Source organism: Paralichthys olivaceus, chromosome 4, assembly GCF_024713975.1.
Source record: "Paralichthys olivaceus isolate ysfri-2021 chromosome 4, ASM2471397v2, whole genome shotgun sequence".
Lineage (NCBI taxonomy): Eukaryota > Metazoa > Chordata > Actinopteri > Pleuronectiformes > Paralichthyidae > Paralichthys > Paralichthys olivaceus.
In genome coordinates, this window is record NC_091096.1 from 2442019 (window position 1) to 2465619 (window position 23601).

The following is a 23601-nucleotide window of genomic DNA, read 5'->3' on the forward strand; positions in this document are numbered from 1 at the left end:
TGACTTAACAACACTTCTTAATCTGTTTCACTCCAGTCCACCAGAGTTAAACTACAGCAGCTCTCAGAACACCGTCAACAGAAAAAAAAAAAAAAAAGTGCTCAGCCTGGAAAATACAACATTCACTTTTTTTAACACTTCAACAAGCAGGTGACAAATTCTGCACTCTGCAAGCTCTTCACTGGCGGAACACTGCACCACCGTGTCACTTCTCTCTGGGCCTTTCACGTTATAAAACCTACCTTGGGTTCTTATGATAGATTTATTTGAAAGATATGATTTGGAATTAATTAATTCTTTCTTCCAAGTTTCTGTAAGATAACAAGTTTCCTCTGAGACGACGCCTAGCATGCGTGGCCATTGTAGGGATATGAGCAAGGTTGTTTCAGGTCAGATTTTTTTATTATCCTTTCTGAGGTCAAGGCTCTGCTCTGTACACTCCAAGTTAACAGCTAAATTCTGTTGTAGACAGAACTTCTGTCTAATAAGCGAGAACTGAAAACACCACTGCAGACACTTTGTGGTTTGCCACTTGAAACCTTCGTCCTGGAGTGGACTCCCCCTCCATTTTCAGTTTTCATCCGTCCCTACACTGCAATTTATCTCATTCCCACCCTGACTCAGGTGAAAGATGCAAGGAGCTTTAAAAGACAGATGCAAGTGTGTGAAGGAGTCTTTCTTCCATAAAAGGTAGGTGCAGCAACAACTGTACATGTGTTTTTATCCTGGGCTTAGTGAGCTGTGAGGTTCTGGCAGCTGGCTCTCGTTCATCAAACTTCCACTGTGCTTACAACTGAACCCACAGACACAAGTGGCTGTGCTTTGGAGGCTGAAGGTTGAGAAAAAGGAACAAGGCAGAGGTGCTGCAGAAAGAAAAGGATACAGGTTACGAGCATTGACTTTAAAGATGGCCGACGCATGTCTACTTCTTCCTACAGGCCAAATATAACCAAAGTAGTCGTCTTTATAAGTGAAACAATGCCATGTTTCTGCTTTGGAGCACCTATATCTACAGCCAGGCCTCTCGTGTTGTTGTCAGCAGAAAGTCCACTCCCCACTGTTGCACACAGACGCAACTCACAGTTAATACAGCACAAACAAAAGCACTAATATTCTAATATTAGTCATTTATAAAGAAGAAAAGAAGCGTTTTTCAGATTCCACACAACCTGCAGCAGACCAGAGTGACACGATGGCACCAACTTGTTAACAGTTCCCACAGCCTCAGTCGTTAAGATTGAGCCAATCACTCGTCACTTGACTGACTCATCATCCAAGTCAGTGCAGTCATGCATTAATCACATGTGTGCTCACATAAGACCGTGATCAGTTTCAAACCTGCAGTGAAGTCTCTGGAAAAACTGACCTCCTCCAGCAGGAGGCCAGGAAACAGGTTTTTTTTTACTATTCACAAGTCATGATGGTAATTTATAATATATCGCACATTTATATTTTTAGTAGATTTATGAATATTTCCATTTTGGTATTAAAATGTCCGATTTGCAAACTCTCATCTCCCAGAATGAGGAGTCCCGACACCTTGTTCCAGGACTGACTTAGATTTGACTGAATTCAGGAGCACTGTTGATTTGCACTGAAGTGAAATGTTGCACTGGACCTGCTCGTCAATGCCTTTCTGTTCGGAGAGTCTCCATATGACCCGAGTTCACACCCACTTTGGCTTGATGCCGCCCCCTCAGATCAGGCGACGATGAATTGGTAGAAAATTATTCATTTGCAGTTTCACAAAAAAGGGGAGAGAGAGCGAGAGAGAGAGAGAGAGAGAGGGAGGGAGGGAGGGAGGGAGGGAGGGGGGGCAGTGGCAGAGATGCAGAAACAGAAGGCCTCAATGAGCAAGCACAAAGGCACCGATTCCCATCACGGGACCAAGTGCTGCATCGTACCAGCATTCTTTCTGGGGTCCGAGAATAAGACAACAAAAGGGCACAATGTGCCTATTCATCACCAGTACAGTATGCTAATAATGTAGATGGAGGGCATTCTCACCACCGAGGATCAAATAGGTCAGTCCAAAAAAAAAACAGGAACACTCAGATGTTCCGCAATGATTGATGAAGCCTGTCTTATGACAATCACAACGAGCAGTGCCATGCGGTACTTTCCACTTGCTCTCTTGTTTTCCTCTTTTTGAATATCTGCTCCTGTTAACAGAATTAAATGTATTATCTTCTCCTGTTTGTCGGCAGGATTACCCACGAAGCTTGATCTATTTGGTGCAGCTTGATTTGAATTTAAGGGGACTGGTGCAGATATGAGATTAACTAAGTGACAATCTAGTTTCAATCTTTGTCATCACCGACTCACAAAATGTAAACGTCCAAGCAAAGTATAAAATATAAGGACAAAACTAAAAATCATAAAATTGTTTCGCACAAGATGAAGTGAGCATCAACTTGATCGCTGCAAATGACTGTTTTTAATAAATCGATATAAATGTGATGGAGGAAAAACATGAGCTCTTCCCTCACAGACAAGTTCAGCACGTCGTTGATGATGAAACAGAAAACAGGGTCGTACAAACAAAAGTTGAACACAACTCAACTTTCACACAATGCAATGTGTTGTCATCCTGCGAGCCGCTGTGTTGGCCAATCAAACACATGCAACTGCAGCTTTCCAGAGTTGTAAAATCTTATCTGGTGTTGTTTTTAACTCAGAGCTGTTTCCAGACTGAACCAGAGCTGTGAGCAAGGTCCTCCAACATCACTGTGAAAACACCAACCGAGGAAATTGGTTTTCAATCACTATCTTAGGAAAATATTGTCATTAATCCTGATACTGTTTCCAACCACATCACTCAGCCGTGAGCTTTTCATTTTATCCAAACTGTGTCAGTCCCCAAAAAGGCAGCAGATATCTAAAGTATATTGACTCAACAGTTGGTTTCAGCTTCTATTTATTATCTCCTCAACACAAACACTGCAGAAGACATTCACGACAAAGAGCTTATCAAACACAATTCACAACCGCTTGTGGCGTATGAGAGATAAATCAACTGTAACTTCCTTCGTACTGATAAGTGTCTGGTTGTGCAGACGTCAAAAGCCTGTTTGGTGAATGCGTGGCGTCTGTCCAGATCACAAGTGACAAAGGTGAGAAGGCCACGTGTTCACCATGAACACAGAAACTGTTTGCATGGAGACAGTGTTTGCGTTTCCTCTGTTTGCATGATCTGTGGCTTGTCTTGGTCGGGGAGTCGCTTCAAACCAAGGCCAAACGACTCTCATCTCCGCAGCCAGTGACTCACAGAGACACCGTTACAGAGTAAACACGTCGAGATTCCACTGACAGCAAGTAACCGGGTGAAGTTAGGTGAAGTCAGCATGTTGAGAGAAAGAGGCTTTTTGTTTGGTGACAGACACGTGTCATTAAAGATGCACAGAGGACCAGTCAGCTGAGAGCCAGACCTGCTTTGAAGCTTTCCAATATGAGGAGGGTTAAAGGAAGTATTTTTAAAAAACTCAGGGAAGCACAAAGTCTTTAAAGACGGAGGTGACGCTAAATAGAGTTAAGAACTGGAAATATAGCAAATGAAAGCACCGGCCAAGGTCTGTGTGTGAAGTTACAGAGAAATAACCGGCACATGCAAACATTAACCTTGTACCAACAGTGAGAGAAGGTACAGCAGACATGACACGGTCGTGGTCTGGTCAATTAATAACAGTGACATAAGGGCTATTGTGCAAGTTTAAGCTGACAAACACAACATGTTCCAGAGATGGTTATCTGTTGCTGCTCAGCAAATATAAGCTAAATGAAATATTACCACAGCCGAGCAGAGCAATCACTTAGCCGACGCTTTGTGTGCCTGCAACTGGGAAAAGAATCCAGATTCTACACATACAGGGAACCTCTGACGTCACAGACTGTATATAAAGACGGACAACGTGTCTCCACCTCCGCCCACTATCCAGAAATGAAGATAAAATAGCCTGCATACAAAAAACGAATGGAGCGAACCATTTTTGGTTTGACCTATACTACAGCCAGCCTCCAGGGGGCAATTGAGACGCTTTGGCTTCACATGGAACAATTCTGCAAATTCTGAATTTTGTTTTTACACCCACAGTGAGATAAATTAAAATGGGTCAGGATATGAGAGCTCCAGTGTTTCTAGTCTGACGTCTGCAAACTTTGTAAACTACCAAACTTTTTCCAAAATTTATTTCGGTGCAATTCCTAGAATTTCCGAGCCCTGACAGTTAAGAGTTAGTGGATGACGGGTGACATGCTCACAGATGCATCCTGTTCCTTCGTGTCATTTCTGTGTTCCTCCTGGAGACAGAATCAGACAGAACGAGGGAGAAACCACAGAGGCTGAAGGGCAGTGGACGGAAATGACTATGTTCCTACTCGATGCAAAAACCATCCAGCTCCGCATATATCACTGGAAAAAACAGCTCAACGTGTGGTGTCAAGAACCTTTGAGCTTAACACAAGTTTAATTTGAATGAATATTGAAGTATTTTTCTCTTTGGTTTCCTTTCTACAGAAAACTATAGCTGTGTGTTTGGCTTCGCAGGAAACTCATGCTCTTCATTAAAATGGCACAGCTGCTATGCAACCGTTGAATAAGTGAATGGGACACGAGCCACTTACAAACATCACATGATCCATTCACTATCGAGACATCAGTCACACATGTGACCCGGGGACGCTCAGTGTGCAGCAGCAGCAGTAGCAGCAGGTTTGTTTCGGCCCCGATCCTCTGAATAACCACCCTGGATGTACTTTATGAAAAAAGATTCAAATGAACCTGGAAACTAAAATGATGCCTCCTCTGGTAACGAATGCACGATGAAGAATACAGGAAGAAATGGTTCGTCAGTGAGCAGCAGTAAATTCATCCTGATATTTTTTACCGGTAGGTCTTTAAATAGAGCAAGATGTCCATATGAGGGCTGGTTACCCCCAAACCTCAGCGGAGAATCAGCTGCAGTCGGTTGGTGGTTAGGCGGCCTGTGTTGCTGAGTGGGCGGCACATGGGACCAGCGCTAACAGAGTAAAGCTCTACGCTCCCTAAGCACTCATGACACCACGGAGAGCTGTGTTTGTATGAAAGCGTCCTCACGCTGCTCAGGCAAGTCTGTATTTACAGTATGTAAATGCAGAGCTAAGTGATTTACTGTGTATGGTGTTACTGTAGCTCGAGTTTTCTGTTTTCTCCCGGGCTGCGTTTAGTCTGGATGGGGAGAAATGGAGACGTTTAGAAAAAACAAAAGACACAGTCACACACATTTGCTTCCAGATTGGTTCTTATCAGTCACGACTCAACAACCAGCAGTGAATGCAAAGCACTGCCGACTCTTTTTCAGTGAAAGTTCCCCCTTTCATGTAAATGGAATCCCTCTGACATTTCTTATTTGCAGTATTTTCTGGAACTATGCAACCAACTGCCCGAGTCGACGATCCGCTTCCTGTTTACACCGGCGTGTACATGACCAGTGAACGTGGAAGGTCAAGAGATTTGAGTTTTCAGATGCTTCAGATTATTTATGATACTAAACTAAAAAAACGCTCAGGAGATTTAGTTTTAGTTTCAAAACTGTTTTAAAACGAATTGGCAGCGTACTGCTCACACACCCTGCACCATGTTATTGTCTGGGAGGTTGAGACTCGAGAGCAGAAGAGTGAGAATAAAAAAGACAATACAGGCGGAGGACGGAGTCTGAACAGATAAACACACACCTCTAGGGTCATGTTTCATATTTCAGGTCATATATAGGTCTTAAATTTTTAGGAATATCCTGAACGGTAGAGCTTTAAGAAACTTCTTACTGAAGTACAGTGTGTTCTTCCATTAGAGTACAAAGACAAAACAATGATTGTCTGAACTCTGCCCTTCCTGTTTGACACCGTGAATACAACATTATTTATTCATCTGGAGATTCACTCACGATTTTCAACTTCCTACTCTTCCAGTCAATCTTTAACATCTCTAAGTGAAGAGGAGGTTACTGCGCGTGAAATGAATTATAGCGTCATACGATTGACCGTGCAGCCCGGACAGGCCCAGACAGGCCGAGACACCCGGCTCTCACCTGGAGACACAATGATGAGTAAAGGTCACAGTGTAACCTTGTTGTCTGCTGGTAGCACAACCAGCCACTTCACATGATTACACGATGACACACGCAGTTTTCGAGTTGACTGCGACATTTCATTGTGTTGACAACGTTGTGATACTTGAGAGTACATGCTTGTCGAGTCTGGAACATTGTCGTACTTGACTCAATACACAAAAGAATGATTTCAGTAATGTTTTCAATAGACAGGCTAAATATATGTAGTTAAGTCTCTTCGCGCTACTCACACGTGTGTTTCTCCTCGGGAGAAAATACGGAGGCAAAACATTGTAATTTAGGGAGCGCACTAAATGATTATGTGTGACTTGTATTTCCTGTCATCATCACCTACGTGGAACCCTGGTTCAGTTAAAACCGGACAGAGACCACGTCTGGATTTCTGGGGACAGAGTCCTGATCGGTCAGTGGATTTTATGAATCTGAAAGAAACCTGAATCCTCGAATCCTTCTTCCTGTGCTGCAGAGATCTCGTAGCGTGTCGTGTGGACTAAATAACTGTTATTTGGAAAGGTGAAATTTAACAATCCTGGGATTTTTTTTTTCTCTTGTAAAACATGATTTGATGAACTCTGAACCGTTTTGCTAAGAAACAGCTGTTTTGTGAGAGGTTCGCACGCTTCCTCATTTACTGCTCGACTGTGTGTGTGGAGGAAAAACACTTATTTCAACATTATATATATATATATATATATATATATATATATATATATATATATATATATGTGTGTGTTATTGTCAGGATGACTTCTACACACCAGGGAAGTTTCTTGTTGTACTGAGAATAAAAACCTTGTGTACTCCTTCACATTAATCCTCATGCACACTTGCAGGAGAGCTTGTGTGAACACGTTGTGTGTTTTAAAGGCTGGAGGTTGACATGATGTGTGTTGACAGAGGAGGCTCACACTGTTGTTTACGACACCCCACCACCACCACCACCCACCACCCCCCCACCAGAAACAGGATGTAGACTACAGCTGGAAGAGGGGAGAGGTTCTGACTCCAGCCCATGTCCCCTGGTGTCCCAGCCTGAGCACCAGAGCCTGGGAGAAGCTTGTGGGACGAGTGTCTGGGGAATTGAGCAGATGTTTAAGGGGGGGGAAACCAATTAGCAGCCCCGTAAACAGGCACAAGGCTGCGGGGGAGTGTGAGTTGACCCAGGCAGGGGATGAAGGGTGTGTCGTCCCCCCCCCCCCCCCAGATTATCACCCCTTTACCCGCCTGTACTCACCTTCAGCGACCAGCTCCTCCACGGTGACCTGGTACCGACCCACTGCGAACACTTTCCCGAAGTAGCTGCTGACTCCGGAGCTGCAGCCGGACCCGGCCCCTCCGAGCCCGCCGCTTTCCGACTTTGGCATCCTGGAAAACTTCTTCATCCTTTCCCCGCTTCTTTTTTTTTTTCTCCCCCCCCCTCCTCTTTCAGTCCAAACCGCCCGACGCTAAGTAAAACCCCGGTTCGGAGGTTTAGTCGAACCGCACAGTCCAGTTGTGTTGCGTCCTCGCCTCCCCCCGTATCCTATCTGCTTACCCGCGGGGTTTTCTCCTCCTGCATGCTCCGCGTCTGGTTCTTCTGGAGGGACCAGTCGCCGGCGGGGGACACGACATTAAAAGTACGGTCGACGGAGCAGGCGTTATAGGCGGGATGATGCGCCCCTCCTCGGCCTCTCGGGGACCACAACACCCACTCACGGACAGATAAACGTGTGGGTCCGTTAGCTGCCGTGACACATCCCTGCTAGCAAGCTGCTGCAGCCGCTGCTAGCGCGCATGAACTCGGCGGCGAGCGGTCAGGATGCTCCGGCGACCACGGGGAGAGAGAGGAGAGAGGAGCCGGGGGACAAGCGCAGCAAAGCGGCGGGCACCGGGGTTGTCGACACCTCAGCCCGGTGACCCTGCGACGGCAGCCTCGTTGTTCCACCGCTACCTGCCCACTCCACTGGAGGCTAGTTAGCAACGCTAGCTGCGGTGGTGGTGGTTGGCGGCCAACGAGCTTCGCCAGGCGGTTGAGACGATCCAGCCCGCGGGCGGGAGCGCTGTGTGGGAGGCCCCGGACCGGAGACGAGACAGCGGCCGTAGCTTAAGAGGAGTCCCCCGGACGAGGCGCCTTGGCTCGGTCCCTCTGGGTCATCTCCGCTCCCCCCGGGTCAGACTCGTGGTTCCTCCCTGACGTTAGGCTGCAGAGCAGGTGGGCGGTTTGTTATTCACCAGAGACAACCGAACGTGACGCGGCCCCGCCCCCCGCCGGTGTTGCGATTGGTGCGAGTGGAGCGAGAGTGTATGGAAGAACAACAGTGTCAGAAATAACTTTACCTGACATTTAAAAACAAAAACCTGGTAATAATCAGGCATAATTAAGTATATTATATATATATATATATATAGGAATTAAGATTGTGTTATTTTAAAGGGAAGGAAATTCACTCATCTCCATGGAGGGCTGGATGAAAAGTGTTTCAGTCCACAAAACACTTTCAGGGGTAAACCAGTCCAACACAACTGAGGGAAATGATGACCACTTCTTCAAATGTAAAAAGAAAAAAACAGAATAAAAACAACACAACAAGCCTCCATACTGCCCCTATGGTGTCATCCAAGTGTCCGGGAGCTCCGACATTCAAATCCGACTCGAAACTGCTTCACGTCCACCATGTTTTTAACCTGAATGTCCTCTGACATCCTCCTTATTACTGCTGCAGTAACTATGGCTATCGCAAGTTCTCGCAGTACTCACAAAGTTCACTGATACCAGCTTCTTGGTTAAATATATTTTCCCCAACTATATAGTGAACTATTCTTATTATTTTTGACTTGATTAGTTGTAATGACGCCACTTACAGTTTTCTTTGTAGCCACAACCCTTACATGTACTGTTTGTGTAGCTATGCCGTAACACCACGTTCATATGATTCACCTTGAATCATTTTGAATTTTCCCTACGGGGATTAATAAAGTAAAATTTGATTGAGAAAGCCCGACTCTGCTGTCCACGTCTTGGCAGTAATGTTCTTCCAGAGGAGGTGCCCAGACAATACTCATCTCTAACAGGGCGGTGTCAGTGACAGACAGTCTGAGCAGTTTGGTTGAGGAAGGAGAAAATAAAAGAGACTGGAAAGAATGCAGAGCGTAAAGAAAGAGACTCCTGCCTCACATTTATTTTTCAAAATAAAATCATTATCAAAGCTCTGTCTTCATCTGTGGCTGTGATCTACCCAAAAAGGTCTTCTTGATATGAGACTGTGGTTATTATGGCTGAATAGATCTCTTGACGCTGCCTTCGACTTTAATGAGGCAGCGGAGGAGGAAACAACAATGTCATTTTTCACCAGACAGAGGCAGCGAGGAAGCGGCGTGACAGCTGCCTGCGGCCTTGTGAACAAAAGCCAAGTGTGTGGGCAGGAGAATCCACCACATATATTCCATTCATTTATTTCACCGTCTAACTCGTGCAACATCCACCGAAGCCGAAGAAAACGTCCACGTCTGTGTTTAACTGGTCACAATTAGCATATTGAGGTCAGCTGTTGTTGGGGGAGCACATGGCTGAGATGGGAATTATATAAGAGACGAGGAGGAGCAGAGCTGGATCACATGACCTGCAAACCCCCACCTCTTGTCTGGATACATCCTGTTTCTACAGGAGGCAGGGGGGGGGGGGGGGGTCCTTCGCTCCCTGACACACTTATTGTTGTGCTGCTGCCGGTGAGGTGTATGACGCCACCTGTTGGTGTGTGGACACAGAAACACAGACATCATGACAAACACCCGTCCTGCTGACCTCTGACCTCCAAGCACAGATACATACAAAACCAGTTCCCATACCAACAACGCTCTGTGTCACTGTAAAGGGCTTAACATTGATTTTCTCAATCAGCGTCTTAGTTACGGGGATTCATAGACAAGGGAGGATGGATTCACAATCTCGTTATTTAAAAATTTAATGGAACAAATAGATGAAAAGTCAATTCTGAATCTAAAATCATGCAAAAAAAAAAAAAGGGAGAAAAACGTTACAGTGGTTATTGGTGCGTGAAAGATTGTGCAGCTTCACAGAAAGTTTAACTGGAAATCAACAGTAAGAGAATCTGGTGGAATCTCTGTGTCCTCAATATTCCTTTTATCCGTCCCGCCGGCGGTTTGACTCCATCCTGACGCAGTAAAGTCTCCAGACAGACTCTGCTGCTGCTCTACTGTACGTCTGAATGGCAGCCCACTCCATGAATGGAGACTTCACAGGGAGGGAACATAATTAGGTGACTTCACGGACAAGCTTATATTTCCTGGAGTCACATCAGGAGGGAGAAGAGCTCCGCCCTCGAATTCTGGTACACTTTACACTTGGCGTCACATACACACACACACACACACACACACACACACACACACACACACACACGAGCGAGCATGGGTGAACGTGGCCTACATTTCCCCACGCTCCCACATGAGTTTCATTTTCTGAGCGAGACTCCGAGAGCTCACACTGTCACAGAAGATACAGTCACACAATACAAGCTTCATACAGTCTGATATACAGAACTACAGACAGTCTGATAGATATTAGCTCATATATATATATATTAGGAAACACATACACACTGATGTATAAAAGAAGTACCACAGGTATAAAGTATGAAGAAAGGCCAATTTCAATAATGTGTTTTCTATTATTGGAAAACGAACTTAAGAAGAATACTCTATCATCCACAGATTTGTAAACTTGACCTTGGCTTCACATGTTGATTAAAAAGATATCACAGTAAATCACAATAATAGATCATATAGGCATTATACAGATATTAATATCGGACATGGTTCTTAGTTATTCAGGGTTAAAAAAAAACTTTCTGTAAATGTTCGGAATACTTCATCACGAATGAGTTTGTATTAATTACCTAAATCTTCAAAGCAACTTAATATTGCGTGAAAGTATAAAGTAGAATTGAATTAATTAAAGCAATTAAAGTACCTGAAGAACAAGATTTTCTTATTATAACAACCTGGTTATTTATTATCTCTGATATCAGGTTGAGTTTCCATGAAACTCGGTGGAAGGATGAGACATGAGCCCAAAAAGAACTCATTCAATTGTGAAATAAACGATTTTATAATTAGAATAATTCATTGATCTTAATAAATATGAATAAATAAATAAAGACTATTACTGGGTGTGTGTAAGTTGGTGCAGCTTGGTTGAATTTAGGCGACTGTTGGGCCTCGGTGGAGGTATTTCAGTTATGAACATAATCTTTATTTCCATTTTATAAAGCTGCTTGTTATGAACTATTTCCAGAAACACATTTTAAACACTTTAAAAACGACTTTTACTTGCATGATATATAAACTGTGTTATATTAAAGCCTGACGGATGATGTGAAACAAGTGTTTTACAAATATTCTTTCGTGCTGATAACCCTGCAACCTCTTCGTCACTATCACACCAAACACACACACATGGAGGACGTGTGTGAAGCTGTCAGAGGACGAGGAAGTATCGCAGCCTCGCATCCTGTTTTCCTCCAGTGGAGATAAAGACGAGAGGGGGTTGGAGGTGGGGGTGGGCGGCAGCGTGAAGGACTCTGGGTGATTATTTAGGCTTTAACGAGGAAAACGTCTTTGCCTTCAGGGCCGTCATCCACCTCAATAGCATGGCCTGAGTTTTACTGTGGGCCCCCCTGCAGGACCCGGAGACATAAAGACACGAGCTGCTGCAGCAGGACAGTGAACGAGTCGGTACATTTCATTTTGGACGAGTCCAGAGGCTTGTGTGTTTTACAGCACAAATAAAACAGCCAGGGATTTATGAAACGTTAAATTTCCTCTGCAGACGTGAGCCGGCGGCCTCGTGCTCTCAGCGCTGCGGTGCTGTTGAAGCTTGAACGCTGAGATTCAGGGAGGGTTTCTTACTGACTCCACTAAAACCTCATCTAAAGGTGAAAGGAGACATATTCAGGTCGATCATTTTAATTTGTGTTACGACTGTAAAAGGTTTTCATGCTCGAATGTTCAGAAAACACATCACGTTCCTCAGACTGTCCATCGCTGCTGCTCCTCTTTTCAGCCTCTGTCTGAAACACTTGGTTTTAGCTCCTGTCTCTTAAAGACACCCCCCTCCTAAACAAAGTATAAATATATTTGGTGTTAATATATTTTAAAGGAATAAATCACTGTTTTAAACTTAACCAGGTGAATTTCTAGAGAAAGTCATGAAGCAGACCTGCTGTCGGCTCAGTGATGCCCCCTGCTGGTGAGTTTGCTGAACTACCAGACTGTAAGTGACAGTAGTGAGAGCAGAAGAGAAAACATTTGCGACCGGCAGAGATTTTATTTATTTATTGGAGTAACAGTTGGAAGAGAATGAAGCAGGAAACAAACAGAAAGATCAGTTTATCACATGTCTTCAGAAATGACTAAACTGAGACTTCTGATCTGTAAGTTATTCGAGCATTTACTATTTTAAATGAATACAACTTTTATTTGGTTTTATGTAGAAACTGTTGAGCAACAGAAACGAGTAAACTGATCATCATTTAATTATCCTTTTTTTAAAACATGTATCTACGTATTAATCATTTCACTGGTTGTTTTCACGTTTAAATCTCTTTTTCAAAGGTTCTTTCCATTATTGTCAACGAATCACGCAGAAGTGGAGAGGAAGAAAAAAGACGGAAGGTTTAGAGTGAGAGTCAGAAAGTTTCTTCTGGACCTCACAGGTGAGAGGAGAGTCCATATTCAGTCGTCTCCTCCGCAGATGGCCTTGATGCATTCGCCGTAGTCTCCGGACAGATCCGACTACAGGACACAACACAAACAAGGAGAAAACACACACACACACACACACACACACTGTCAGCTGGGGACGTTATCTGTGTATTTGTGTGTATTATTTGTACCATTACACTTAAACTGTTATTTATTGAATTTCTCTTTTTTCAGAATAGTTAACAAAAGACAAAGACAAATGGGCGAGAGGGTGAAGATAGTTTCTCACGTCGATGGCTGAGTGCAGAGAGTAATCGTAGGACTTCTTGAAATACTTTCTGATGTCCAGCAGATCGATCTCAGACCGGCTCACCATGACGCGGCACAGAGTCGCCTCATCGGTTCCACCGCCCTGAAAAACAGGATCGAACCGGCACAACCACATTTTTATGTCTGTTTTCCTGCGGGCGTCACGCTTTCTCTCTGTCCACCCGGTTTTTCCTGAGCGTAATGGAAAAGTTTTTTCTCGACTCGAGGATGAAGCAACGAGAATTTGGTGGTGAAAGGTGAAAAGGTCGAAGGTCACCCTGACCTCACAGAACAGGATTTTTGCCCTGAAGTGCAAAACAACTTTAACCTGTTTTTTAATTTGTCGTTTTGTTTTCTTCTCTGTAGCTAAAAATCCCTTCCCCCGAGAAACTAGCACCACAGTAAAGTCAACCATTTCATCTGATGTGTAAAGTTGAGTGCTGTTGATAACAGTAATTCCAATGTGATTATTATTATTTAGGTCTTTAAAGTTGCTTCCTTTCTTTAATAATAAGTCAAATAAAAACACTGGATTCACCTTCATGCTCTTGTGCAGTTGTTCTGCAAAGTAGGTGGGGGTGGACTTCACACATTTCACTGCAGGAGGAACAACAAACAAGATTTCAAATATTTAAATCAATCTTGACACAGAGATAGACAAGACATCCTCACATTTTCCATGAAGGATTTAAATTAAATGATTACATTTTTTCTTTAACATTGTGAGAAAGTTTTTTGGGGGATTTATAAACATTTTCACAGATTTCTCAGGAAATAAAGAATGGATCTTGATAACTGACGTATTTTTTAGCACTAACGTCTTTAAGATCTCAGACGTGTGTGTGATGTGGTGCAGCTGCTGGTGGAGCTGAACAAGTAGTTCCACACACTTTTGGCCACACGGTGCGTGATCTCTCAGAGGAGCGCAGTGATGAACACATGAACTCACCGATGGCCACCAGCAGCTCCTCCAGCTCCCCTGACATCTCACTCTCGATGCTTTCCTGCAGAGATTTTCCGCTGAGTTTCTTGTACTCGAAAAAAGCTGCAGCAGAAAAACAAAGGGCGGAGACGACGCCCAGAAATGAACTGTTATTGGAGAGAACAGCATTTATTTTAAAAAGCAAACATCTAATGAAAGAGGTTCAACGCTGGCTGAGACTGAACCAAACTGTGAAATCACCGATCGTGCAGCTGCACACGTTTTACAAATTCGTAGTTTCTAGATTTCTTTGCTCATTTTTTTCTTGTTTTTGTCGATTATAATTTTTTATAATCACCTTGTAATGTGATCATTTCAAACCGGGGAATACAAATCAGCTTCTGCCAGAATCGGACATGCAGTAAAGATATAATATAGATAAAATAAAAACAAATATTACACTACACGTACTTAGTCTGAGCTGATTTATGCTTCTCTCACACAGGATTTCTATGAACTTGGATTCATCAGTTCCCCACTTCTTCTCTGAAGCGTGGTAAAGAGCCTGAGTAAAAAATAAAGGATGACTCAAAAATAAACTCAACACAAAAATGAATAATTATCACACAAATGTGTATTTTAAAAAGTTTTCATTATAAAACTGCACCTGAGCGTCTTCTTTTGCCATCTTCCTGTCTACGTTGGGGCTCTCGTCCCTTTTTGCCTGAAAACAAAAAGAAAAATTAAAACTTGTAGAAAATTATTCTCTGAAGTCAATAAATGTGGAAACACTTTGACTGTAAAGTTGAGGCTGGAGGCTGGAGGCACTTTTGCAGAACCAGCTCTCACTCCGCTGAGACAGAACTCGACAAACCTCGTTCAGGAGGAGCAGCGCTTTGGAGAAGTCGCCGGAAACTTCTTTCCTCAGGTCTTGAACCAACAGATTCTCAGTTTCTTTGGGAGGAAAAACATCCAGGATCAAACAGAAGATTTTTTTCATTTCGAGTTTGTGGGTCTGATGTTTTTCATATGAACGCTAACATGTGCAGCCTCTTTGTATGACAGACATGAAATTAAAAAGGAAAACTTCGAATTCAAGTTCTGAATGGTTTAAATAGTCATTAAGATCAAAGCTCGATTTAAAACTTTGTACTTGTTGATAAATTGAAACCCTGAGCAACTTAGAAAAACTTGTCTTGAGGAGAGATTTTAAAAACAGAACCTGAGGGATTCATCTATCGACAGATGAATAAAATCAGCCGAGCCTTTTCAGACAAAATGCATTGTGGGTGTGAAAACGACCACCTCAGAAGTTTTTAACGTGCGTTACCTCGCAGATAGACGGCGTTCAAAGCTTTGATCTCTTCATTGGTTCTGGATGCAAAGATTTCAATCAGGATGCAGTCCTTGGATCCAGCTCCCTGCATTCATCACACACACTTTACTACATACACTTAATAAACTGCATTTACATTGATCAGCTTTAATCCAGAACAACATGGACACATGTTTGAAAAGAGACCGAGAGAAAATCAATGAATCCTGATCTACCAACAGTCATTCGACTCTTTAAACTGCACTTTGAATCACTGTTCTATTCTTAATTAAGAACCTTATTTCCCGCAGCTCTTGTAATGAATCCACTGATCAGCCTGAGAGTTCTTACATCTCATCTTTAAATGACTTGATCATTGATATTAACGTTATTCATTCTGACGATCTGAAGAAATAATTCTCCAGAACACATCAGGGAGTTTTTCTGGCGACTAACTGGTCACAAACGTGTAATTTAGTCTAGTGTTGGTTATTTGTCTGTAACTAAATGTTTCTTTTTTTTATTTTCAACCACATCACTGAATCACATCTTCTTTGTTTCCTCTGGTCGTGACTCATTCGTAGAGTTCAAAGATCAAATCAGCGACACGATGTGAGAAACACTGACTTTCATGGCCCTCATCACTTCGTGGCAGTCGAACTCTGCAGGAGTGGAGACCAGCGCCACCAGCACGTCCTCCATGTTCCTGCGGGTTTCACGTTTCAGGTCGCGCACCAACGTCTGCGGCGTGAAAACACGAGCATGTGAGCAAACAAAGAGAAGCAAGTGCATGCAGCCACACCCATGCTAACACACACGGGCCTCTGACTTACACACTGCAACCAGAGAACAGGAAAATCAAGATGATGCGTCACGTCAGAGCTGCACAGGACGACAATTTGAGTTTAAACCCAATCAATGCAAACAAACTGAATGTTCTTTAAAAAACATGTGTGAGCTCCATGTTAGTGAACTGTGCCTGTTAACAACACTTTACTCATCATAACACGCCGCTCAGGTATCGAGGTGGTTCGGCCTTAGTTTGGTCTTCAAGATGGAGATAAATGTAAATTGGAGTTTGAACAAACAGAAACTCATGAGTTCCACACCTTGGCAGAACCACCACCCCGAACGGTTTGAACTTCCACTCTCACTAACGGCCTGCGACAAAAATGAAGACAAACCAGCTCGTGAGGAGCAGATGGCTGAGTGTGGGGGAGTCGGCCGGAGGGCGAAGAAGAAGATAAACCTTATCAGGGGACAAGTTAGGTCACATTTTCTGTTTAAATTAAAGAAGCAGCCGTGACTCTTTCTGTTCAAACGCCGTACACACACGCACACACACACACACACACACGCACACGCCTTGTTCGTGTCAAATATGCAAACGTATCGACAGGACAACATGGCGGAGGAGACGTCTTACTTTGCCTGTGATCTTCTCGTAGGCTTCACAGATGAGCTGCCGCTGCTGGTTGGTCCTTTGAGTCAAAATGTCAATCAGGACCTTCTCCTCGGTTCCTAATAATAAAAACAACACTCACACGTTTATGCTGCACCTCATAGATTTCACAAGATCCATGAATTCCTCTGAGGAATCAACATGAGTATATCGGACGATGTTTTGGTATCGGACGTTTATTTTCGTTATCGGCATTGGAGCCAAAAATCCATATTGGTCGGACTCTAAACAACAGGGACAATAAATGCACAACTGTGATTAAAAATAAACATATAAATATGGTGAAGAGTTGGTATGGAGGTGTGTGTGTGTGTGTGTGTGTGTGTGTGTGTGTGTGTGTGTGTGTGTGTGTGTGTGTGTGTGTGTGTGTGTGTGTGTGTGTGTGTGTGTGTGTGTGTGTGTGCGAGTATTCTTACCAAATCCTTTCATGGCGTCCCTCAGGGCCTCAGCATCATTTTCTGCATTAAAATTGGGGTGCGGCTTAATGGTTGCTCCCTTTCCAAATGGAAGCAGAACAGACACATTTATTTATTCATCCGCTTATTTTTCATCTTTTCACTATTTCATCATTTCATCATCGACGCTGTAACTGTCTCAGTAAAAACCCTGAAACTGGACCCACCCCTGAGGACCGGGCGGACCGGGAAGTCTCCAAAACATCCTCCAGCTTTTCCTGTGGAGATTTAATCACATGAGTTTAAAAAGTCACCACCGGTCGTTTCCTTTTAAATAAAATCAAAACACAGAACTTGTCTTACCCATAAAGTAGCCATGGCGACAACAGAACCTTCTTCTTCTGTAAATAAGACGAGATGAGACTTTACTGGTCTTGTTACAGCAGCAACACGTCAGAATGAGGTAGAGGAGAGAATAAGAGAGTCCATAAAATATATTTGATATACATGTACTTGAGTGAAGTACAATGGCATTGGATGACTGCAGTAAAAGCTGTATTTGTACGTTAGTACAAGGAGATAGGTGATATCCATGTATATGCTGATTAGACTACATAGTATAAAAATGCTATGGATATATATGGGTGTAAAGTCACCATAGTAAAACTAAAAGCACAGTATTTTTTCAATAATACAGCCATAAAAACGTAAATTTATATAAATTCACAATAGTATACAGTATAGTATGTATATATATATATACATGTGTATATATACATATGTACAAATGGGTCTGAAATCACAAATAGAGATACACATGTGGAATAATGTAAAATAATAGGATATAATTGGTATTTAAGTGGAAACTTATTATTCTATTTTATTTGATGGAATGTATGGAATGTAATTTTTGATGATGTGAGCAGCATCTGTCTGCATTCAGCTCAGGATTACATTTACTCCTTGTGTGGTTTTATGTGTATAATCAGCTGATCTGCTGAGTAAAGCAAAAAAACCTGTGAGCCTCCATTAAAGGTTCAGTGCTGCAGCTTCACATGACAAACTGTCACACACACACACACACACACACACACACACACACACACACACACACACACAAATACCACAACTTTTTTTTTAACTGGAAGAAGAGGATCTCACCTGAACTCTGCAGCGGAGAGGTGAAAGTTTCTCTGCAGCTTCAGTCTCTGGTTAATATACCTGAGTCACAGGGCCACGCCCACAGTGTAAAGGTGTGTGTGTTAGTGCTGCCTTCAGGGCCCAGTCGTAAACATCCCCTCTGACGTGTTTGAGGAATAAAAATGAGGCTTCACCTGAAAATATACTAATTCGTGTTTGAATAACTCAAATTGCAAACCAGCCAATGTTTTCAAAAACTTTAGGTCGACTTTTACAGTTTACATTAATTTCCCACTTCTTTCAATAATAAAGTGTTTTGTGTTCAATACTAAAAACAATAAAGGTTATAATGAAAAATCTATCTGTCTGTCTGTCTATCTGTCTGTCTATCTATTTACAGATGTACATTTGATCTTGTTCAAACAGAATTATAGGGTCATATTTATCTTCTACAAACATCATTTGTTTAATTTTATAAGTTATTAACTTGTGCACACAAGAAAAAAGAAATTCACTTTCCATCACTTCAGGGCTTGAAATGTATTTTTTCACACGACACAACACACACACACACATATATATATATATATATATATATATATATATATATACAACTATTACAGGTTTTCTCAGTAGCTTTGGTACATTTCTCGAATCATCCTCGACATTTGCAAAACTGTAAGTGCATTTCTCAAAACAATTCGTACAAATAGCAAAACACCATGGATTACCTGCAGAAGTCAGTCTCGCTCATAAAATCCTTAGTTAATTGCTCAAAAGTTAATATCTGTGTCAATGTTTGTACGATGTGAACATACGACAATCTCCTTTGGCGAAACTGTCCATGCAGTGCTGTAGGAATTACAGTGCAGTCCTCCTGACGTGCCTGGAAGCAATTTACCAATTCAGGGCAGATTTAGAAAAAAAAAGTCTAATGGAAATGTATAGAAATATGCCTGACATATCATGACAACTACATTTTGCACGTAAAGACTTATGCGATGAACTAATGCCTCAATGTTATTCAACAGAGACCCATTATAAGACATCTGATCAACATTGATAATGTAGGAAACAGCAGAGAATTGGACATAATCATTTGCATGGATGCACCAAAGCTTTTGCAACTTGATCAAAGAAATGAGAAACTTTTTTGACGTGCACAAGTGACAAAATGAAGAAGAAGAAGAAGAAGAATTTCTATTCTGATCTGAGAAATGAACCAAAGCGACTGAGAAGTAAACATATTTAAAACACACTGCAGCAACTTTTACGAATATCAAACATACAATAAATGTTTTTACATAAAGACAAAGTCCACAGTGCAGTTAACAAATGTAATAGTTTAATATATACTTTTCTCTGCTGGTTCATCCTGAAGATTTAAACACATCTTCGATCTCAGACACGCGACTGGATCGTGTCGTTGCGGGGACGATCTTTAACACTCGGACTCGTGTCATATCCAGGTCAGAGGCCGGCTGTCCTCCATAGATTCCAGGCCTCCAGCTGAGCTTTGTCCAGCCTGGACGCAGCATCGTCTCTCTGCAAAATCTGGGTCTTTGTCTTCTTTCGCCCCCATCAGCTCGTCTTCCCCCAGAGTTTGGTTCGTCGAGTCATTCGGACCCTCGGCCAGAAGAGTGGCAGCCATGTTGGCGATGAGGCCCCAGTCCTTAAGGATGTCCTCTGCAGTGGTGAACTGTGAGGTCACTGTGAAGCGGATGACGCGTTTGGTGCGCACGTCTGCGGGGACGAGGTACACGGAGCCGGACCTGGTCAGTCTCGTCAGCAGCTCCTGGGTCAAAGAGTTTCCTCCCTGAGATAAAATATTCATGAGCATCGCAGGACGAAAAAACTCGAAGCTTCCAACAAAACGGAATCATTTGCAGTGACTTAAAGGTTCAGTGACATCTAGTGGTGAAGTGTCATGTTGCAGCTGAACACTCCTCACCTCACCCTCCCCTTCCAAACATGAAGGAGAACCTGCTCCTGATGTAAATATAAAGTATTTAAATATTAAGTATTTAAATATAAAGGCCCATTCTAGGGTAAAGAAAACCACAATTCATTTTTAATTTTGATGAAACACACTTTCTGTCAATAGATCCTTTTCGCTAAATCTTACACACGGGACCGTGTAAAGTTTTAATAATTCCTGATATTATTTAGCTTCATACATTTTGTGAACCTTACAAACACAGTTGAATATTGGAGATAAACTCTGGTTTTTAACTTAGTTCCACATTTCTCACCGGAGAAATAAAGTTGCATAATGTTGCTTTAAAATAAACACCAGCTCAAACAAAAAAGTTTAATGATTCGATGGTAGATTTTCTTGACATACTTTCAGACAGAAGACCACGAGGCCGAGGTGTCTCTCAGCAGGAATCTCAAACAGTGGGTCACTCCGTACACGAGACTCTAAGAGCTTTGCCATCTCGATGCCCCTGTTCTGCCAGTTTGATGATTCTGAGCGTCACTCACATGTCTGATATGAGCCTGAAGCTTCTTCAGTCCGAAGCTGCGCAGGACGAACCAGAGTTTGATAGAACGGAAACGTCGGCTGAGAGGAATCTGCCAGTTCTGCACAACAGAGAAACTGTTCATTACTGTGGTTGGACGGATTTACTCACTGTGATATCTGAGTGTTGTGTTTGCTGAAGACGTGATCGTACCATGAAGTCAGTGGCTTCCTGAGAGTCTTCGTGTCTGAGATAAACGGGATCGACAGTGAACGTCTGCTGGAGTTTAAATTTATCTTTCACCCTGATTAAAAACAGTGAAACCACATCAGACCAATTCATGACACACTGTTTCTCATCTGTCTGATTGTTCTCTGTCTTTTTATTATAAACATACATTTAAAAATACATTGCACTTGTTTTCTGAAAAAAATCTGTATTCACCTGCTTTATTGGATCAGCTTAATTTAAAGTGTAGCATGTGGAAATGGCCTGTAGAGGGCAGTACAGACCTCCGTGTTCCCACTCACCAGAAGGCCGTGCAGTCAAAATGAACCATCATCCACTTGGAAGGGTTGAAGACAAACGAGTGAGCGAATTCGACGCCCTCTAGTGACCAGCAGAGCTCAGGACAGAGGTACGCTGAGCCAGCATAGGCAGCGTCCACGTGGAGCCACAGTCCCTCCTCGGAACCTAGAGACAAGTTCTGTGTTTACATTGTTCTGTAAAGTTTACATTGTTCTGTAAAGTTCTGTGTTTCCATTGTTCTGTAAAGTTCTGTGTTTCCAGTGCCGGTGGAACAACACTATGTCTGATTTTAAAAACAAAGTGATGTGGGGGGGGGGGGGCTCCTTGGCTGAGCCAATGTTACCTCCCACCTGTATCAGCTGCTCCACCCCTCAACTGAGAAGCTGCGCTGTTTTAGTGTGAGAGTTAAACTGCGGAGAAAGTCTGCACCCATTGCTCCAGACTTCCTCCAGTGCAAATGTCTGAAAACTCATAATAACATCCCAGTTAATTATTCAGTGTTTGTCTGCAGATTTCACTTTCCTTCACTATGAGACAGAAATCATTGAGGTTATCAGAAGAACATTTGTGAACATTACTGCTGTTAGATTAGTCAAAAAACCAATTCTCCATCCGTCGGGGTCAGATTCGTACCATGAAGGGGACCAGTCCTCTGCTCCTGTCTTCTTCTATGGCTCGTTTTAAAGCGTCTCCTCTCAGAGTGAGCTGCTCGTCGCTGGGCAGTAACCTGATCTTCACCCGGGAGATCAGACCGGCCTTCTCCACTGACGAATGAGCCTGCGAAAGCGGGTGTCACTTCATCAGATCGACAGGATATTATTGCACAAGAGGTGGTGAACACAGACCTGATCTGAAGCGTAGGCCACCAGTCGTGCGTTCAGGACCGAGTCGTCCGGGTCCTGGTCCTGCTCGGCTCGCAGCTGTAAGAGTTTGTCCTTCCTGGCTGCCAGCAGAGCGACCAGCGTGCTCTCGCTGACCGTGCTCTGGAAGGAGAGGAAGACAATGAGCTCACCGCTGCAGAGGCTGTGGTGTGAAGGTTTCTGAACGTTGAAGGAGTCATGAACCTGCAGGATGCCTCCACCTCTGCTCTCAGGATCCCGATGCAGGAAGAAGGAGGGGAGCCCCAGAGCTTTACACAACCAGTCCAACACATTCATCTCCAGCTTGGTGCACGCCGGGCTGGAGGCCTGCACAGACAAGGCCGCAGAGCTTCATCATTGTGATGCTTTTATTTACTTTGATGGAATAAACACTTAAAATAAATACTTAAAATAAATACTTAAAGTGGCAATAAAATGAGTTTTACAGATAGAGAACTCATTAAATGTCTCAGACTGTGGCAAGACGTCCACTACAACCTTGCTCTGCTTCACTTTATTACAATTAGATTTAGCAAAGGTAAAGTTAAGATGTTGTGCTATGGTTTGTTAGACGTTTTCATTTATGTTGTTCTCCATCTGCATTTACGAGTAATCTCCACACTGATGCTGACACCTGTGCAGAAACCTTTACATAGATTCCAGGACTCTATATAAAGACCCTGTAGATGCAGAGATGTGCATTGTCATGCAGGGGCCTGGACCCAGATTTCTAGAGGTTAAGAGCTCTTCTTATTTACCCAGGTGAATCCCAGACAGTTGATGGCATCTGCGAGCATGTCCCCGAGCATAGAGGGCCACGACGTCAGGCAGGGGTAGTAGGCGTGCATGTGAGGGCTCTGCCAGTGAACCACCTGCAGAGAAAAGATGAGAGACACATCTTCAGCCTCAGTTGCAAGTAGGCGACGTGATGGTTGGTCACAGCGGGGACTCACTCCCGGCATGATGACTTTCTCGATGTCGCTGAAGATGCTCTCCCAGTCCTCGGGCTCTGAAGGCGCCGTGTCAGGCAGCAGCTGCTTCATGTAACCCGGCTTCACATCTGGAATCACCCTCCTGTCTCTGACGGAGCCCAGGTACTGTGTGATGTAGTCCACCAGCTCCTTAGCTGCTCAGGAACACACAGTCTCAGCTGGAACTCAACTCCCTAATACATATAATAATGTATCAGCACCGACAATGGAAATCATAGTTACCTCTGCGATTGTATTCCTGCGCCTGCATGTTTCTGCACAGCTCTGAGAGTCTATGTGCTGCGGCTGCAGAGATCATGCACCTTTATTGATACTGAGGCAACAGACACGCCCTGAATCTAAGCGTTATTTGGAGGGAACGATAACATGAAATCAGGATTAAGTAAAAGTATTTAAGTATGAACTCTCTG

The 23601-nt window shown here is 43.2% G+C and overlaps 3 protein-coding genes across 4 annotated transcripts in view; all 3 read right to left on the minus strand.

Moving 5' to 3' along the window:
• Positions 1-8297, minus strand: part of bmp2k (BMP2 inducible kinase) — a 35824-nt gene extending 27527 nt beyond the window's left edge. For both annotated transcript variants that reach the window (XM_020105756.2, XM_020105755.2), the window contains exon 1: positions 7339-8297. In XM_020105756.2, the coding sequence (XP_019961315.2) occupies positions 7339-7486 (148 nt within the window). In that variant the 5' untranslated portion in view covers positions 7487-8297. The remainder of the gene's footprint in view (positions 1-7338) is intronic.
• A 4125-nt stretch (positions 8298-12422) lies between these two features.
• Positions 12423-17816, minus strand: anxa3a (annexin A3a). Its single transcript, XM_020105760.2, has 13 exons — positions 17573-17816; positions 17437-17487; positions 17231-17309; positions 16779-16873; positions 15980-16093; positions 15368-15458; positions 14912-14991; positions 14705-14761; positions 14509-14602; positions 14065-14160; positions 13654-13712; positions 13096-13218; positions 12423-12896 (listed from the first exon to the last, which is right to left on the minus strand). The coding sequence occupies exons 1-13, from the start codon at positions 17585-17587 to the stop codon at positions 12837-12839; spliced, it is 1014 nt and encodes a 337-aa protein (XP_019961319.2). The 5' UTR covers positions 17588-17816; the 3' UTR covers positions 12423-12836.
• Positions 17817-19677: 1861 nt separating this feature from the next.
• Positions 19678-23441, minus strand: LOC109641325 (histidine decarboxylase-like). The gene is given in 11 exon segments (XM_069523050.1): positions 19678-20165; positions 20694-20801; positions 20834-20932; positions 21025-21115; positions 21342-21517; positions 21868-22116; positions 22185-22322; positions 22404-22526; positions 22958-23071; positions 23153-23328; positions 23414-23441. Coding segments are annotated over 11 exon segments (1659 nt in total). The 3' UTR covers positions 19678-19808.
• Positions 23442-23601: the final 160 nt, after the last annotated feature.